General features: G+C 44.2%; 1 protein-coding gene across 8 annotated transcripts in view; it reads right to left on the bottom strand.

Moving 5' to 3' along the window:
- clip1a (CAP-GLY domain containing linker protein 1a) overlaps positions 1–19,433 on the bottom strand; it is a 49,972-nt gene that overhangs the window by 13,262 nt on the left and 17,277 nt on the right. For 4 of the 8 annotated variants that reach the window (XM_048242437.1, XM_048242435.1, XM_048242438.1 and 1 more), the window contains exons 4-17: positions 17,685–17,809; positions 16,787–17,006; positions 15,423–15,620; positions 14,935–15,038; positions 14,552–14,612; positions 11,849–11,953; positions 8,879–9,802; positions 8,414–8,530; positions 7,729–7,786; positions 7,301–7,384; positions 6,959–7,115; positions 6,041–6,206; positions 5,546–5,761; positions 1,039–3,744 (exon numbers count right to left, since the gene is read on the bottom strand). In XM_048242437.1, coding sequence (XP_048098394.1) covers positions 1,039–3,744; positions 5,546–5,761; positions 6,041–6,206; positions 6,959–7,115; positions 7,301–7,384; positions 7,729–7,786; positions 8,414–8,530; positions 8,879–9,802; positions 11,849–11,953; positions 14,552–14,612; positions 14,935–15,038; positions 15,423–15,620; positions 16,787–17,006; positions 17,685–17,809 — 5,241 coding nt within the window. The remainder of the gene's footprint in view (positions 1–1,038; positions 3,745–5,545; positions 5,762–6,040; positions 6,207–6,958; positions 7,116–7,300; positions 7,385–7,728; positions 7,787–8,413; positions 8,531–8,878; positions 9,803–11,848; positions 11,954–14,551; positions 14,613–14,934; positions 15,039–15,422; positions 15,621–16,786; positions 17,007–17,684; positions 17,810–19,433) is intronic. The other 4 variants (XM_048242439.1, XM_048242442.1, XM_048242440.1 and 1 more) reach the window with 3 other exon arrangements.

Genomic DNA, 19,433 nt, shown 5'->3' with positions numbered 1-19,433 from the left:
GGTTAAGGAGCTGGGCTAACATGCAGTTGGCCGAACGTTGTGGATTCAATTCCCTGCTAATCAAATTGATAATTCAGTAACATAGAACAGACTGTGTTGAACTAGCCAACCAATTTTCTTTTCTATTGCTAATTCATTTTTCCAATGCTATAAAGCCAGCAGCCTAGCATCCAGTGTATATGGTCATGCCATGGCAAAAGTAAATTTTTTCCAACATATTTTAGGTAAATTCTGGAAGAAAAACGGAAGGAGGGGTTTCTCAAATATACTGGAGATCACGGATAGGAATAGGATAGGATCCTTGGAATGAATGGGTTACGGTTGTCTCAACGTAAGCAGAGCTGTATGGAAACAAGGCGTTATACCCTGTCTGGCTGATCTTAGCCACCACTGGTGTGAAATGGTGTGTGAACCATTAACAATGAACATCTCTCCTCACTGTATAACCTTTTTCAGATCTTGTTCAAGTTCGATTTATGCAAAATTACTTTGGTCATGCAATAGTACTTTCATGCTTCAGCCAATTGTAGGATTGCTTCAATAATTTCTTGCACATTCTGATTACTAAAAACCAGGCCTGTATGCATTCCCATTTGACACCTTGATTCCTCTACATTACTAGTTAGGTAGTGAACTACAGACTGTAAGAAGTTGGATCCTGTGGCCTGAGAATGGTATGTTCATATTCAAGATCACAGATCACTCCCTATTCAGTGTCACAGTGAATTCCAAAGTAATGTGTACCCTTAAATTCAATATCAATGTAAATGTCACCCTTTGTGATATCCCTGTGATGGCAGTATATCACAATGGAACAGGTCACATTCTAAACCCACAGGAATCTAAAACTGACATCCATCTACAACTGACTAGGAGCAAAGTTAGTGCTTTTTGTAAGTTCAGTGAAGGAAATTAACAGGATTAGAGGTTAAATTAGAAGAAGCCAAGGCAGCGTGTAAGCATGCAGTTAGAAGTGCCACATGACCCAAGCAGGTGCAGTGTTGGTTAGTTGGGTGATGGTTGCTATTAGTGAAGTACCTCAAGCTGCTTTGCAAGTGTGTTTTTGCACTGTGCCTCAAGCTGAGCAATTTTGTGGTTGGCCTCCTCTTTTTCCTTGAGCAAGACCTCCTTCTCTGTCTGCACCTTGGCAAGGGTGGATGTCACCTCAGCCTGGGCTTTGGATGATGAAGAGGCAATCTCTGAAGACGCTCGCTGCTTCTGTTCCAACACAGCCATTGAGGCACGGAGGGTCTGAGTGTCCGTCTCAAGCTGTGAATGTGAGGCTTTCAGATCTTCCAACCTACTTAAAAGCTCTGAGCGTTCCTTCTCACTGATTGCCTGAGTCTGGCGAAGGGACAAGACTTCCTTTTCTAGGCTGGCACGGGAAGACTGGAGGTCGGCTCTTTCCTGGGATAGGGCAGTGGCCTCTCTTTGAAGGTCTTCAAATTTACCAGAGAGGAGTTCTTTTTCAACTGCCATATCTGAGCTCACCTGATCACTCTGTTTTTGCTGAGCCTTAAGGTTTTTCACCTCTTTAGCCAGAGCTTTTTTCTCTTCAATGGCTTTCTTGAGATTGGCAGAAATACCATCCACAGTCTGAGCACCAGACATGGCCTGCTGGTTAAGTTCCTGTACTTTGGACTCAAGCTCTGCCTTTTCGTCCTGCAAGCTCTGCTTCTCAGAGACCACCTTTTCATGAGATATTTTCAGCTGCTCAAACTGACTCATTAGGTTCTGTTTTTCTGTTGTAAGTGCTTTAAATTCTGTTTGGGAAGAAGATATTTCAACCTTAAGTTTAGATTCTGACTCTTGAAGGGTATTTTTCTCTTGAGATAAACTGGCTAATTGTTTCTCAAGCTGTTCAACCTTTTTGTCAAGGTTTCCCTTGGAACTAGAGAGTTTATTCTTTTCTTTGGTCAAGGTCTGCTGCTGAGCCTCAAGAAGAGATTTCGATTCTGTAAGAGACTTTTTCTCAGAAGAGAGCTCTTGAACTTGTTGGTTCAGGCTTTCTCTGTCCTTCTGAAGCTGCTCTAGACTTTTAGAAAGATCTGCTTTCTCGGAAAGAAGAATATCCCGTTCCTTTGACAAAGCTTCCCTCTGATGTTCATGTTCTTCTTGCGAGTGTTGTTTGTTATCCTTCACTTTCATAAGCTCATCAGTTAGCTGTTCCTTGGCTTTCCTAAGAGAATCAATCTCCGCACTACATTTCTGCAACTGTGCTTCTAAATTTACCTTATCTTGGAACAAAGTAGCTTTCTGACCTTCAACTTCTTGTTTCTTTTGCTTTGTGTCCTCTAACTCAACAATAAGATTGGCCTTTTCCTGAGCCAAACCAGTGCATTCCCTGGAGGCACGCTCAAGATGGTCCTTCATTTTACATAATTTTTCTGAAAGCTGATTATTTTCAACAGCAATGGATGACTTCTCAGAAGTTTCCTTTTCATGCTTCTCAATCAACTCCTCTTTCTCCTTTTCTAAATGCTCCTTCTCAACCTTCTGCTTGCCCAAGGCTGATTCCAAGCTGGTCTTCTCCTTCTGGAGGGATTGCAGAGACTTCTCCATTTCAGAGAGCTTCAGACATAGAGTGTCCTTTTCTTGAGCGAAGGTTGTGGTTTCTTGTTGGATCTTCTCATTGGCAGCCTTGACCTCATCTGCAGTTTGGTGTAGCCTCTCTGTAAGCTCCAGTTTCTCTTTTGCAAGCTCTTCTCTCTCAGAGCACACCTTTCTCCATGTGGAAAGTAAGTCTTCCTTTTCCTGCAATAACTTCAATTTGTCAGAGTCTGTTGCCTCACTATTCATCTTGATTTCCTCCAGCATTTTAGTCAGGCTGCTCTTAGAGGCTTCCAACTCCGTAATGTTCCGCATGGCCTTTTCAAGATCCTTGTTAGTAGTATTAAACTTATTTTTAAGTTCTACTTTATCAGAAACAAGGGTCTCTTTCTCCAGCAGAGCAGCCTTCAACTGTGTGGATACTTTATTATTGTCTTTATTCAGGTTCTCCTTTTCAACCTGTAACTGGGTATTGGTAGCACAAAGGTCTTCCTTCTCAGATGTGAGGGACTCAAGCATGGACTGCAGCTCCGCATTCTTTGCATCTTGGGCCTTCTTTTCTTTCCCAAATTTGTTTTGTTCATTCTCAAAATCTTCCTTTAATGATTTCAGCTCTTTAAGGCTTTTAGCAAGCTCCTCTTTGATCTTATCCTTGTCACTATAGGCCTTCTCAAGATCACTGGACAGCTGCGTCTCTTTGACATTATGCTGTTTCATCTCCTCCTGATACTTCTTAAGAGTGTCTTGCTTCTCAGCATTTCCCTTTTGGAGTTCTGCAATTTCAGCCAGATGCTTTGCTTCCAAGTCCTTAAGACCAGTGTTCTCATCCTTTATCTTTTCCAAGGTGATGCTAAGTTCTTTCAGTTGTTGAGAGAGTTGGTCTTTTTCTGCAGTGATCGACAACTTCTCCTTGTCCAGGCAGGTTTTGCCAGACAGCAGATCTTTGTTTTCGCTTAGGAGCTTTTCTTTGAGCGTGTTAATGTCATCATACTTTGCAGACAGCTCTTTGTTAGACATCTCCAAAGAAGAGACTTTCTCCAAGGAATCAGAAAGCTGTTTCTTTATGGTTTCTCTTTGAGCCTGCAGATCTTGAATCTCCTCTGTTAGGCGCTCAGACGCACCCTTCATGTTCACAATCTCTGCAGAGAGCTGTTCAGCCTCCTGCTTGGAGGAGGTCAAGTCAGCATTGAGAGACTGGAGAAAATGAAGTGGAAAAAAAAACAAGGGGTAGAGAAGGGAAGGGGTGGGGGGAAAGGTTATGTGAATAAAAAAAAACATGAATTCAAGCAAAAAAAAAAAAAAAAAAACAAAAGTAGTAGGTAAGGTTGGCATTTTGCAAGCAAAAAAGCCAGGAAGGAATGGCAGGGCAATCAATTTTTTGGCTTAAGGAATGAAAAATGAAACAAGTAGGGGTACACCAACAAATAAATTGGAATTTGGCTGTTGAGCAACAGGAGAAAGTGTAGCTAAGCTGGTAAAGGTTTTAAAAAGTTATCTCCAGTGACTTCAATGTATACTTCAAAACTCTAAGAGAAACATTACTGACATGAAAAAATAGGGATGCACTGATATTAGGCTAGCATAAAAATGCAAATGCAGGTTTTATTTTGTTCTCTGCTCTGGTTATTACAATATGCTTAAAAGTGAATAATAATGAGTATCAAATGGAATATATAATAGCAGGCCAATTCAAAAATAAAGAAGATGCTTTGTGTAAAACAAGCCTCCACACTGGCACAGCACTGTCTCCACATTTTAATTAAACAAATTATCAATGAGACTTTGCACTGTCTCCACACTACCTCTCCCTAGACACAAACATCTGATAGAGAAACAAAAAATTACAAGACATCCTAGACAGTAGACCAGGTGCTTTAGAAACAACTCGGTAGGTAGAGCCTGATTGAGTGATAGAGCGAGCGAGAGAGAAAACTCACACAAATAGCTAAAAGGTGGAAGAGAGAAGGTTGCGACTAAAGCAGAGTTAGTGAAGAAGACCGTTTAAACTATTGAATAAAGCTGCTATTTCTCGAACTGAAGCTGTGTCCTTACGACTGCCTGTTGCTCACAATCTGCAGTTGAAGAGAATAGTGCGCTAACTTTGGTTTAGGAGCATCCTATAATGATGTCATAATGATGACTATGGACTGGAGCTGAAAGAGGCCAACTCATTTATCTGCAAAATTTTAAAAATGTTTAAGCGATGAAACATTATATAAAATAGATTTACTGGTATCTACCAAGATGTCCCTCCATGGGGCTAGTTTACTTTTCCTACATTAACACCGCAGTCAGTGGTGCAAGACTGAAATAGGCTAACGTACTGGTAGCACATAAAAGCATAGCAGCAGTTTAGTACTGTAGCTACACTACTACTAGTGACTATCCTAGCTTTAGGAGAAACTGTGCAATTAAGTGGTATCAGTGCGTGGTATCGGATAATTTTATGAGCGTATATGAGCACAATATCAGTCCGATACCTGATGCTGGTATCGGTGCATCCCTAGGGGGGAAAAAAACAAAACAAAAAAAATACCTCCAAAGGTTTCCTACAAAATCCCAAGAACATTCCTGCTGTCTATTCCTTTGGATTTAAAACATAATTGGTGTACACCTGCCATTAAGTGGTTGATGCAAAACATCAAAAATTAGGTTATGACTTTGTATGGACATGAACATGTTGTCTACATGAATGTTGAATGAATCAAACTGTTGTATGATGATGGTTCAATCAATAGCACAGTACTCAATTGTGGCTATTTAAAATCAAACTTCGCTTCTGTTATCTTCATGTGAGAATGCCATTAAAAAAACCTTACTTGCATATCATATCACAAACATAACACCAGTTGTTATAACATAAGCCTGGTACTGACTGAGTTCTGTCTCATACCTTGCTGCAAAGTGTCTATGTTCTTCATGTTCCTTACAAATTCGTATAAAATAACTTATTACACACTAAAATTGCCAGATCAAAACAAAATGTACCACTTACCTGTGCCTGTTCCTTAAAGACTAACAGCTCCTCCACCTGCTTTTCCAGCTGTTTGCTTTTATCTGCAGAGATGCTGAGGTCCTTCTTTGTGACCTCGGCCTGAGAAAGAACCTCCTCCAGCTCCTTAGCATGGAGCTCAGAGGCTTTAGCAAGGGCCTGTTCACCAGACACCTTAGCCTCCTGGACCTTAGACTGAGCTTCTTGCACATTTTTCTCCTGGAGAAACAAAAGCCAGACAACAGAGTAAACTTTAATAAACAGAAATCCTCCAAAATACTTTCAGGGTTCATTAAGATGTTTAGGTAATATTTAGAGGTTATTGAATGGAGTGAATTATGTTGCTTGATGTGGTTAAAGAGAAATAGAGTTGACTGCCATTGAAATACAGAGTTTCAAAAATCCTCTCCCCAACAATTTCCGAATACATTACAGCCAGGTACAATTCAATTTCTCATTCCTTCCAGGCAGTGTTCATCAGCATTCCCATCATCTCACCAGCTGAGTGATTTTCTCCTGAAGGTTGGCCACCTCTCCCTGGAGCTTCTCCTTGGTGTCAGCGAGCTCCTGCTCGGCTCTGGTCTGCTCCTGTCTCCTGCCTTCCTCAGACCGGGCCACCCGCTCCCTCTGCTCCGCCAGCTGGGTCTGCAACTCCTCCAGCCGCCTTACAGGAGAGGGAGAGTCATTAAAATAAAATAAGTCTGGGGGTGGGGGGTGCTGTGTGCGCTGTGTGCTGAAGCTGTGTCTTTGCGACTGTCTGTTGCTCACAATCTGCAGTTGAAGAGAATAGTGCACTAACTTTGGTTTAGGAGCATCCTATAATGATGTCATAATGATGACTATGGACTGGAGCTGAAAGAGGCTAACTCATTTATCTGCAAAATTTTCAAAATGTTTAAGCGAACGAAACACTATATAAAATAGATTTACCGGTATCTACCAAGATGTCCCTCCATGGGGCTAGTTTACTTTTCCTACATTAACACCCCAGTCAGTGGTGCAAGACTGAAATAGGCTAAACGTACTGGTAGCACATAAAAGCATAGCAGCAGTTTAGTGGCTACACTACTACTAGCACCTATCCGAGGTTACAGCGCCCCCATACCATATTTGGGGGTCCAGGTGCCCATATCCCGATCCCACCCCATGTTTCCCCCCCACTCGCTCCCTGACTCTTCGTCTCTTCGCTGTGGGCTTTTCACAAATAAAATAAGGCTGCAGGTGCAACATTAAACTTCTAATCTGGGTAGACAGTGTGTGTGGTACATTTGCATATTGTGTAGTTGGGAAATCTGAGGGAACAACAAATGTAAATACTATTCAAACAATGCAGACAAAAGTACACTGGAATGGGTCATGCATCATTGAGAGGTCAAACAGAAAGGCTGGCCTGCATGTCTGGTTGTGCAAACTCACCTCTCCTTCTGAGTGAGATCTTCGTTCATTTTTGTCAGCTGGACAGAACTGTCCCCAGATGACTTCATCATATCACTGATGTCATTCTGCAGTTTGGCCTTGTCCTTGTTCAGCTGATCTTGCTTCTCCTCACTAGCCTTCAGCTTTCTCTCCAGACCTACCATGTATACATAGACATATCAGTATGCTTCTTCATTAAATCTTGTAATCAAAGTAATATTGTAATCAAAGTTATCTTGTACAAATAGGTACAATGAGCAGCACTTTCATTAATTCTGGAACTGCTAAATGCACTGCAGGCTTGTACTCGGAATGAAAAGCAGAATGAAGTAGAGCACTGACCAGCAACTTGGGATTTAAGTGCTTCTGACTCAGTGGAGAGAGATGTGCACAGCTCCTCTTTACTATTCAGTTTCTCTTGCAACTCTGCAAAGAAACAAAAAAAGAAGTCAGCCTTTGACAAGGACAGCCACTGGAAGTTACCTTTTATCTATAGGCTAACTGGTCTAACCCATTTCCAATGAACTATGCTTAGCTAGGTTAATGGTGTCAGACTGGCTTATTGCACAAACAGAGAAGAGAAGGGTACATATATCTTATGTAGGGTATACTATGTGTCTAACTGGAGTAGGTAGCAAATAAGCAAATTTTCCAAAAAGTTGGTGTGATCCCTTAACATGGGAGATTTTTTTAAATCAAAATCTCAGTCAGTAATCAGGTGTAGCATCCTTTCACCGCATGGGTTGCTTCACCCCTCAACAACTACATACCTTGCATAGTTTGTGCTGATTTAGTCTGTTCACCAGAGGTATCCACCAGCTTTTGTTTCTGAAAAGAAAAAGGCAAAGAAGAAAAGGGAAAAAAGGATGTTGAGGCAAGCACAGAAACCCCACACACACACACACACACACACACACACACACACACACACACACACACACACACACACACACAGATTAAAAGTCATTAGGCCAGTGACTGGAACTTAAGTAATTCCCTGACAAGCTTTGATTACAGCTGGAATGAGGCATTACCTCTCCGGGTTCAGCAGGTCAAAAAGGACAGAATTATATCTAGTAGTACTTTTAATTTTACCAGATGCACACACCATGCCAGTATAATAGCACAAGGCTCCAGGCTAACTTTTTATATTGGTTGTGCTGGTGTGCCTAACTTTTAACTGAAATCTGAGTTGCTTACTAAGCTGGTATCCCAGGATAACTAATCATTTAGTATTCAACATTTTGAGATGTTTTTCAGTGGGATGAATACATAAATAAATATATAAACAAACAAAGTTTTGGAGATATGGTAATTTCCCATTACCTGCTGCAGGATTTTCTTGCCTTTAACCATCATTTACCTATCACACCAACAACTGACCTCCACAGAGGACAAAGTATTGCTCTTGCTCCGTCCATGTCTGGCTTCCTTACTCCCTCCCCTGCTACTCACCATGCTGCTGAGCTCCTGCTCCAGGGAGCCCTTCTCCTGCTGCAGGGAGGCCAGGCCCCGCTGCAGACTGGCCAGCTCCTGCTGCCGGCCCTCCAGCTGCGAGCTGAGCTCGCTAATCTGGGGTCATGTCGGAGAGTGGGTGGTGGGGAGGGGGTGTATGAACATGAAGGAAGAGGAGGGGAAGGAGGGAAGGGAGAGATGCAAACAAACACACAAACACATGGAGAATTAAAACAAAACAAATAATGACAGGGAAAGAGCATCTCCTGCTTTAAAAGTGCTTTAGCATCCATAGAGAAAAAGGGTAAGGGGTATGAATAGGATCATTCAAAACCTTTTTGAATTTGAATTCATGTTGTTCAGGGCAAATTATGAAGTGATGGGAACAGAAATGTTGGGAGATAAAAAAACAGATGTAACTGACAGGGCTGAGGGGGAATGATCAGAATGAACCAGAGCACCCACCTTGCCCTCCTGAGAACACGCCTTGGCCTCAGCTTCCTCCATTTGGGCTCTGACGCCCTGCATGTCCTGGTTACCTTGCGTCTGCTGGGAGCGGAGCGCCTCGAGTGAGGCTGCCAGCTCCTGGGCCTCCTTGGCCTTGCCCTCCACCTGCTGCCCTAGCTGCCCTGTCTCCTCCTCTAGCTCCTTTACCCTGAGCTCCGCCGTGTGCAGCTTGCCCAGCACCTCCTCCATCTCCACCAGGTGCTGCTCCTCAACGCTCTCCACGCTGTTGCGCAGCGACTCCTCCAGGCGTTCCTTCTCCTCCGTCAGGCTCAGCAGCTGCCCTTTCAGCACCTCCGCCTCCCGGGCTCTCGCTGTGGCCTCTGCCTCCCACTGCGCTCCCGCCTCCTCAAGCGCCAGTTTGTGCTCCACCTTCAGCCTCTCCAGAGCCCCACGCAGCTCCACCAGCTCTGCTGCCGAAGCCCCGCCAGCCCCCTTCTCAGAGGTGGCCCGCAGCTCCTCCATGGCCTGCTGGTGGGAGGCCATGGCCGAAGCGAGCTTTGAGCGCCACAGCTCGATGACATCCGCGTTTTCCTGCTCGGCCTGGGCCAAGCGGGCGCGGAGCTGCTCGTTGTCCTTGCTCAGGCGGCCCGAGGACGCCTGCAGCTGGGCCAGCGCCTCGCCGTGCGCCCGCTCCGCCGCCTCCAGGCGCTCGCGTACGTCCTGCAGCTCCGCCTGGTGTTCGGTGCCCTGCGAAGACAGCTGGGCGCGGAGCGAGGCAACCTCCTCCTGGAGCACCCCGGCGGCAGGGTCGGCACCAGAGCCGGAGCCACCCTCGCCAGAGGCGGATTCCAGGTGCTGGCGCAGGGCAGCCACCTCCTTGTCCCGCAGAGCAAGGTCCCTCTCCAGCTGCATGATCCGGGACCGCTCGGACACAGTGGCCACCTGTGGAGGAGTCACAGCACACAGGCTCACACCACCCCACACACAAAGCCTGCAGTGAAAAGTGAAAAAGTGTATGTGTGTGTGTGTGTGTGTGTGTGTGTGTGTGTGTGTGTGTGTGTGTGTGTGTGTGTGTGTGTGTGTGTGTGTGTGTGTGTGTGTGTGTGCGCGTGTGTGTGTGTCTCGCGAGTGTATACGATTACATGTCAGGATTGATCGAAAATATAAGATGTGTGTATTGGTTAGTGAATGCATGTGGACGTGTCTATACAAGGGAGACTGCATTACCATGTAAAGGCGAGGGAGAGATGTGGTGGGTGTTGTGTCTACTTTTTCTAGATGGGGGGTGAGACTGGGTCATAATCTAAGTCCTACAGGGCCATTTCAGGGCTAGAGTTAAATCCTAACTCTAATCCTAATCTATAAAATACAAATTTAAAAACCCACACCAGCTGATTGAAATGACTTGTGTCCAGACGTCTTGTGTCCTTACTATGATGCTGACAATTCTAACTGGATTTTGCTTATGATTGAGCAAGATGATCTTGCTATTGGGTCCATGAAATGCTTATTAGTTCATTTTTCTATTTAAAAAAATGAAAGATGGACAATTGGAAAGTTGAATTAATAATTAAAATAAATGTACAATTACGATTTTGGAGTCGTTTATCCAACATTACACAAATACAAAATCAGGTAGAGTTGGATAAAAAATAAAGAATCGATAAGAATTTGTCCACAAGTAGTTGTCTTCTGCCGATGTCAACAACTAGTGATTTTAATATTGAATAGTTGACAACTTGATTAAACCCTAGTAAGCTCAGCAGCTAAGCAGATATCCTGTGAATGCAAGCATGATGAGGGGTGAGCCATTGCCAGCCAATCAGTTTTATTTGAACTGAACACATAAACCCATAAAACTCTTCAATTATGTATTCATTTAATGAAAAAAAAACACAATTTCAGAAAATTGAAATCAATTTCCAATTTTTCATTTTTAAAATAGAAAATTAAACTGAAAAGCATTACACAGACCCTACTGGAGTGGGTCTATAAACTTTGCAGGCAAAATTATACTTACACTGCCACCTTATGGTTGGACAAGGAATTACAAAGGGCACACACACAAAGGACACACAGGAAAGAACTTATCCGAAGACCTAAAACTGATGGAACTGGGTTTGGGTTGGGATAAAGCGGACATCGCCATCAGAGGCAGGGGCAACACTGGACAGACAACCGACAGATGGTGGGCTGACACCTGGATGGCCACCGTTTGGCGAGATGCAAAAGGAACGCATGGTGTATAGAGAAGGTATAGAGAGGACGGGTCTAGGTTTTACCACTGACTGATAGGTACAAACTGAGACACAAACTGACTGACTTTACCCTTTTCCACTTCCCATTTTGAATGATCTCTTTGGAACTCTGCCCTGAAATGGCCTGTGAACCTAACAAGAAAGCATAAAAATGTTAAGGCTATAACTGGTCATTGATCGCGGCTGAGGGCCATGTGTCTAGCTGCAGACAATGCACACTAAGAAATAAGTAATTACAGGTAACTTTTAAAATCACAGCTACATCCAATCTCATTAAAAAAATTGATGGTTGATGTATAAGATTCCTGCTTTATGTCTACCAAATAAGCAGAGTGGTAGGCCAATGAGGCTAACAGTATAGTGCAGGCTGTTATTAGATGCATGACTGGGTCACTATAGAGTTTGTGAAAAGAAGAAGCAGCTGTAGAGCATTTTAGTAAAAGCACAAGCTTTCGAGGCATCACTTCAGGGTATTACCTCTTGATGCATCACACTGAGAAGCAAAGGCACCTGCCCTCCCTGACACAAAACCAAATCCTTCTGTTGCAGTTCCAGGGCTCCCATTTTGTGGTGCGTCCTCTGCAAAGCCCCGATCAATCGGCCAAAAGCCTCACACCCAACCCCCCCAACTACCAACACCAATATCGCCCTCCCCCGCTCATCCCACTCCCCCCAAAATCCCCCCGACCCCCACCCCGTCCCCTGTCTGTCAAGGGCGAAGGTCCATTACCCTAGAGTCTTCTAACTCCCTCTGGAGTTTGTCAGCTTTGGCCTTTTCAAAGAGCAGACTCTGCTCTAGCTCCTTAAGAAGGGCATGCTCCAGCCTGGTCTGCGTCTGTTAGTAACAAGAAGGGGGAGAGGAAGAGAACACAAACCAGTGCCACCATCACATGCCAGCCCAATGCACAAGGACAGAGAGGGGGGAAAGAGAGGAGTGGAGGGGTTGTTGTTGGTGTGAGGTGAAGGGGGGGGGGAGGTCGGGACTGGGTTATGGAATGAAGCGTGAGTGGACAGGGCCGTTGGGCGGAGGAAGTAATCTGAGGTTTGGATCATGCAAGCTGGGGGACCAGCGACCTGTTGGGATGGGTGAGTTGATTTGGGTGAGTAGGTTGGTGGGTGAGGGGAAGTGGTTGGCTGATGGGTTGAAGGTAATCTGTCACTGGTGACGATAATGTGGTGGTGTCGTGCCCAAGAGGCCATGCATAGAGATACAAGAGGAGACTGGAGTAGAGAGAGGGAAGAGAGTGAGTGTGTGGTCTGTGTTCATGAATGAGCTGGGTGAGTGAGTATGTAGGTAAGTGGGTGAGAGGGCAATGATTCACAGCATATGTGTGATGCAAAATGGAAGAACAACTTGGACTTTGACCTCAACATCAGAGAGACAGAGAGGAACTTAGAAGAGGACATTCCAAAGGAAAATCTGCTGGGCGTCAATAGCTCCGTCAACACATCCTCTCTTTCTCCCCTGATGTACCAAGACCATCAGTGTTAAGAGTAACCGTTTAAACTTATGAACTTATGAAATGTTAGAACAACATCTTTACCATGTTACACACAGCAAAAAAAAAACAATATGGTCAGACCTCAGGGCTTGAGCTGTACATGGCCACATCGGGGACGAATACTCGCATACTACACTGCCCAACACTCTGAGGTGTGATCGATACAGAGAGTGTACGAGCACTTACTGTCCTAGTACTGAGAATGAACCGAGTGGGAGTGAGAATGAGTGATTATGTATAGAAGCTATACATGATCATGCCATGACACATGGAAGACAGGAAAAGGGGAGAAGAATGTGATAAACAGGTCCAATCAAGTCTCTGTTTTCAGGTCATGATATGAAGCAGGTCATGATAAAGCATTGCATCAATGATTAACGTCAGTACAGTAGTTAAACTGTGATGAGCTCACTTGTTTTTTTTGTTGCTGTTTATCTTAGAAAGCAAGAACATGCACATACAAAAACACACACAGATACAGTATTATACATTAAGTCACACAGTGAGTTATGGGTTTGCTCAGTTTAGTAAGACAACTGAAAATAAGAGAAGAAAAGATTAAGTTGACCGCTGGATTTCTAAAAAAAAGGACTTATTGCTAGCCATTCTTCTAAATGGCCGAGTTAATCTGTCGTAACGACAAGTTATGACCAAATTAAACCATGTTTGATGTCGTTTTGACTACAATAGATGAATAAATGGAAAAGTATACCCTTAAGTCAGAAAGACCGTTCAATAGAATGCACTTTCCATATACTTTCAACACAGGCCTCAACAGAAAGCTGATTTGCATTACTTAGTGTGAAATCTCTTAAGGAGGCTGTAGATCAATAAACAGCAATTGACATGTATGCTGATTGCACCTTTAATCCTCAAAAGGTCAGTAATTTAGCCTTCCTGGGTTAAAATAGCTGCCCTTTTAGCCCTGACCTTCCTTTCAATACAACAGACCTTGACAGATCTCGAATTTCATTTGGTCCTGCATGTATAATAATAAGGCAGAGGTCCAACTGTGGTCGATGGCCAATAGCCCAATGTTCCCCCCTCCATCTCTCTCATGTGGTTGCGAGAGCCTCGTTATGGTCATTTAATGCGGACACACTGCAGATAGACCTGCATAAATCAGCAGTGCTGTTGGTTGCGGTGAAGCCTCAAGGGAACTGGGAAGGGCAGGGACAGCTCTCACACACACACACACACCCTCACTCACTCTGTCTTTCACACACACACATACACCCTCCCACACACACACACACACCCTCACTCACTCTGTCTTTCACACACACACACACACACACACACACACACCCTCCCTCACACACACACACACCCCCTCACTCACTCACACACACACACACACAGGGTGTAGAGGAGCTCTGAGTCTGAGCCAGGGACGAGGACAAAGAGGCTGCCCCCTTAACAAGACCTTCCCTCTGAGATGAGCCTCTTCCCCTCGCCAAAAAAAGAAATGAAGATTCATCTCAATTCAGTCTGATAAGAGTTGGAAAGGATCGAGGTCGCTACCTACTTATCGGGTGTTCTCTGCAGTGGTGCTCCAAGGAAGGCCTTTTCTGTTCTTCCTCATCAGCAGAATGGGTCTTAGGCAGTAACTATGCGCAGCACTAGTGCCTGGCTTTGAAGTGTTGATAAGGTCGGTTTGTAGAGTAAGCGAAAAAAAGAGGCCCGCCCTGTCAAGCTCTACAGCACCTCCGAATTTTAATTAGGTTAGTGCATCAACCTCGGTTGGCTTCAAAAACTCACTCCGAACAACCCAAAATGTCATCCGTAGCTGCTGAAATCAGACTCCTAATAAGTCAGAAAAGCGCCTCACTTCATGTGAGCCTACATGTGTCGAGCCTCCAGCTGTACACAAAACAAATCTGATTATGTTTTATGGATGTGTCTGTCTGTCTCATTTGGTTCAAATTTACCTCCAGGTCTCCTTTGGTAATGCAGGCTTCTTCCACACGAAACTGTAGGTCCTCCACCTTCCTGTTTTAATTAAATTATTTTAAAAAAAAATTCTTGACCACACATAGAAATACTGTACTAACCAATTCTCCAGTCAGCAATCCTAGTATTCACTATTAACTCGATTATACTAAGTGAATTACATGTTCAATAAAACTGACAAGAATAAGACCAGGTGCAGACATGATATTCTGAATATCTCTACTCTGCAGTGAGGCGCTCATCCTTTCAGACTTTCCAATATAGTCTTGACCTTTCTCTTATGAGCACCGTCCAGCTCTCTTATGGTTAAACAACATTAGACGATATTGTATCTGAGCTAGATTCTCTCTCTCTCTTTTACCTTTTCTCCTCCTCTAGCTGATTCAGCAGCTCCACCTTGTCTTTGTCCGCTGCCTCCACCAGTGTACGCAGATGGTCCATCTTGGCCTCCATCTCCATGACATACTGTGAAAAGGCAGGAGAACATAGCATTGGGAAGCGCAAAACAGCAAATCATACCTTGTACTGCCAACTCAGCTGAATCCCATCAGCATCATATTCTTTTACACATGTGTGAAGTGGGTCTGGTGTAATTTGGGGCCAATCAGTTGAATGACAAGTAGCTGAAAACAGTGTTTGAAGATGTTCACATTTCAAGCCAGCCTGGTACAATTTCAGAACAGTCAGTGATATATGAACTTGAAAGCCATTTATAACTGCAAAACACTTTCGCCAACTTCTGTTGTGTTTAACGTACTATATCAAAAACAAATGACTTGACTTGAACAAAAAAAGCAATCTATGCAGTTATTTAAGCTGACGGGGGAATAGTATTTTGTGATGGCCCACCTGCTCCTGGCCCTCCCTGAGCAGCGAGAGCTCCTGCTCCACCTCGCCCACATGGCTGGTGGCCTTGGCCACCTCGGCCCGCTCCAGGTCCCTCTCGGCCAACAGCTGCTCGATGTGCTGCTGCTTCTCCTTCAGGGCCTCCTGCAGCGCCGTCGTGCCTGATATTTTACGTGAGTACCGTGACGACGTCTCCGTCAGCTAAAGACAATGGGGAGGGGAAGAAAGAGAGAAAAAGGATGTGATTTAGGTTAATTAATCAGGAAAAGCCATTCATAATCTACTTTAATTCCACTTTGTTTTACTTATGCTTACTAATTATCCTTTATTTTTAAATTATTTTACCTTGTGTTTTATGTTTTCTTTTTATTATGATCTTTACCTTTTAACTATTCTTTGACTATATTGTCTTTCTATGCTTTTTATTTGTTATTATTGTTTGGTTTTGTTTATGTAAAGCACATTGAATGACCTCTGTGTATGAAATGCACTATATAAATAAACTTGACTTGACATGAATCTAATTCATGTAATATTTTTTCTCATTTAACTTCGACTATATTGTATATAATCCCCCATGGTTCCTATTCTTTGAATGTTGGTGCAGACTGCCCACAACGCCTGACTAACACAAAGTAAAAGCAATCCAGTTAATCCATTAAAAACATACTTCAAACCAGTGAGGCCTTAGTATAAGCTTCAAACCACAGTGGGTTGGGTTGTGTGTGTGTGTGTGTGTGTGTGTGTGTGTGTGTGTGTGTGTGTGTGTGTGTGTGTGTGTGTGTGTGTGTGTGGGTGAGACAGAACAAAGCTACCTATTATTACCTAAAGCTATTTTAACTAGAGGTCTGATCTTGGATTACCAGGGAAAGTTATCTGATGGGAAAGTGTTTGTGTGCTTGTATGTGCAAGTAATAAATCCCAGAGAACCTGTTTGACGGGATTAGTAACTGCATTCATAAAGCTGATGGATTATGTGCGTGTATGTGTGTATGTGTTTCTGTGGGAATGTCTGCATTTAAAAGGCTGCAATAAGCTTAGTAATGTGAGGGGCTCATAAAAGCAGTAGAAAGTACCAGTATGTGTACAGTAGATGGTGCTAAGCAAGATATGGAGTGAGTGCAGAACATAGTCTTTGTTTAAGGCTGTGTGTGGCCTGTTAAGCTAAAGATTTAACATACATGGAGCTATGTATAGCACCGTTGTGTTTGTGTAGGCATGGATTTTAGACAAATTCTTTGCAACCAGTACGGCAAATGACACAGATAGGAATGATTTCAAGGAGTGTGTGTGTGTGTGTGTGTGTGTGTGTGTGTGTGTGTGCACACACATCTGTATGCCTGTATGTGTGTGTATTCATCCCTCACCAGGCCGGTGCGGCTGGGCTTGCCGCTGACGGACGATGCCACGGAGCTCATGGAGCTGATGGAGGAGGCGCTGGGGCTTCGCTTCAGGCCAGAGGGTGTGGTCACCACCTTCCGCACGCCCGTGGTCTTGGCCTTGGCCGGCGTGGTGGAGGGGAAGCCAATGCGCGTCACCTTGTGCACAGGTGCAAAAAGCCCATACTTGGGCTGGCACTGGAAATACCTGAGGGTCAAAGGGAACCGGGCATGGTAGGTAAGTTTAGGATACAATATAGATCATCATGTCAAGTGGGCATGTTTTACACGGAGCAATCATCCTCTACCGATCATCTATGAAACCACACACGCATTATACAGGAAATTATTTAAAAAAAAAGACTAAATGTGCGAGACCTTACTCTTACATACATTATCCTCTCACACTACCTCTTACAGTACAGCTAGCTATTAAAGAGGCGAGAAGGGCTTCGGCACAGTAACCATGGCTACCATTATTTTGGTGTGAAAATGTGAAGTGAGAGAGTGCTGCAATGCCAGAGGATGTCATGAAGGTCATTTTTTATCCATTAACCATCCATATTACAGGCTAGGACAGCGTGTTCTTTTGCTTTTCTTCATCATGGCAAAGGGTTGAATTTACTTCCAATCCCACTTAGTAACAGTGCATATTATACCTAAAATGGCTTATACAGAGACTTTATCAAAACAGCAAAACTGTGGTTCGACAACTGGAGAGGAATGATTCAAGTCATCCTAGTACTTTGGCACTGTTACCATTACCAATATTTGCTAGCCTGGATCTTTCTGCCCAGGTGCCGATGACATGTCTCATTCATTTTTCATCAGTTCCTGTAGGCCTGTGAGACTGCTGCTGGTGGTGGGAGTAGATCTTCTCATTTACCTGGTCCCAGCCACAGCCCCATCGTTCTTCCCCAGCGGCTCGTCCAGCTCCACCCCACACCAGTCCCCCTTGGCAAAGTCGGTGTCGCCCAGGAACCGGACCACCCCGGCTTTGGTCCCTCCGACCTGAGGACAGATTGGAGCGCCACATCAGGAGGCTGCTGGGATAGGGTTCAACTAACGATCAACTAACTTAATAAAATACTGGCATGATGGGGTCAACTAAACTCTATGGAGCAGTTTTCAATAAAATACTGGCATGTTAAAATGAAAATAGAGGTGAGAGAAACCATAGCAATAGGTTCAATCTCTGGGAGATGATATGACCACAAAAAAGTCAAACCTCACTTCCGCAAAACTCTTTCTGTATTATGTATAAACACGGCATTTCAAATTCATGCGGAAACGGCCACTTGCCAATAATACTTGCGCATATGCAATACATGAGCGCATTTCAGCAGTTCTAAATGCCGTATAAAACGGGAACTGCAGAGAATGAAAGGAAACTGTACGTCGGAACCAACTTTGTTTTTAAAACAGCGGGTGTCAAACAATAAAAGCAGGCCAAAGAGGCATTAGCAAACCCATCTCCCCTTGGAGGGGAAATCCCAAACTTCACGGACACCAACACTCTTCCTGTACACATGAGGAGGGCCTCCACTTATGCAACCACCTCAGGGGTGGCCTTGCTTGGTCTGTTTTTGTGTGTGTGTGTGTGTGTGTGTGTGTGTGTGTGTCTTGTGACTCTGAGGTCAGTCTGTATTTACAGATTAGAATGAGGCCAGTGGGTGTGTGCACGCATGAGCGTGCATGAGTGTGTGTGTGTGTGTGTGTGTGTGTGTCTCTCTCTCCGCCTGCTGTGGACATTAGGAGGCTGAGAGTAGCCAGCATTCCACATGCAGCTGGGAAGTCTCCATTGCATCAGCTCCCCCATTCCACCTGAGCCCTCGTCCAAGATGAGCTAACCAGGCCTCTATAGGAGCCGCGCCCCTAAACCCGGATGCAAGGCACACCGAGGTGTCAACAAGGGGTAAATGAGTCCAGCACTCCCATGTGTGACCTTAACAATGACTTCTCTCATTGATGTCTCAATGATGAGACGTCTCTCATTAGCACAGAGTTACAGATAATGGGGAGGCGCAATTGACTATGCAAACAGCGTAGTTATCTGCCAAAGCTAGCTCACAAAAGCCTCTTTTTCTAGTTACATGATCCACTAGACATCTGGAGCGCACAGACACATGGTTTAGAAAGCAGCATGTGTTAGGCACCACCACACTCTTCAGCAGGACTACAGCTGTTTTGGACTGTTTACGCCATTTAGGTCCAAGCCTCTACTGGGACAGTGGGCTTCTGTATTCCACTTGCAAGGAGAGAGGGATTTCTCTACGTCGATACATAATAATAGTGATAAGCATATGCTTTTACTATATTTGCCTACTTGACACATTTACTTAAAATATGATTATCAATCAGTGGGGAACAGGGAAAACCAGGTGGTAGTAAATTCAGTTCAGTGTGCCACCATTTGTAGTGCACCTTTTAGAAGAAGTCTTATCCTTACCATACAGTATACATCAGACTGATGAACCCAATAAAATTCTCTAACATCCAACCTCTCCAAGACTTTTGTAATGTTTTCAGCAGGGCTCTACAGTACGCCCATTTCACTCGCACATGTGAGTAAAAATGATGCCGTGCGAGTGCAAAAAAATATTTAGGCGCACTGGTGCGAATGACTTCTAACCAT

The sequence above is a fragment of the Alosa alosa genome, chromosome 5 (genome assembly GCF_017589495.1).
Source record: "Alosa alosa isolate M-15738 ecotype Scorff River chromosome 5, AALO_Geno_1.1, whole genome shotgun sequence".
NCBI lineage: Eukaryota > Metazoa > Chordata > Actinopteri > Clupeiformes > Clupeidae > Alosa > Alosa alosa.
The sequence above is the reverse complement of the archived record's forward strand: the minus strand, read 5'-3'. Positions and strand labels throughout refer to the sequence as shown.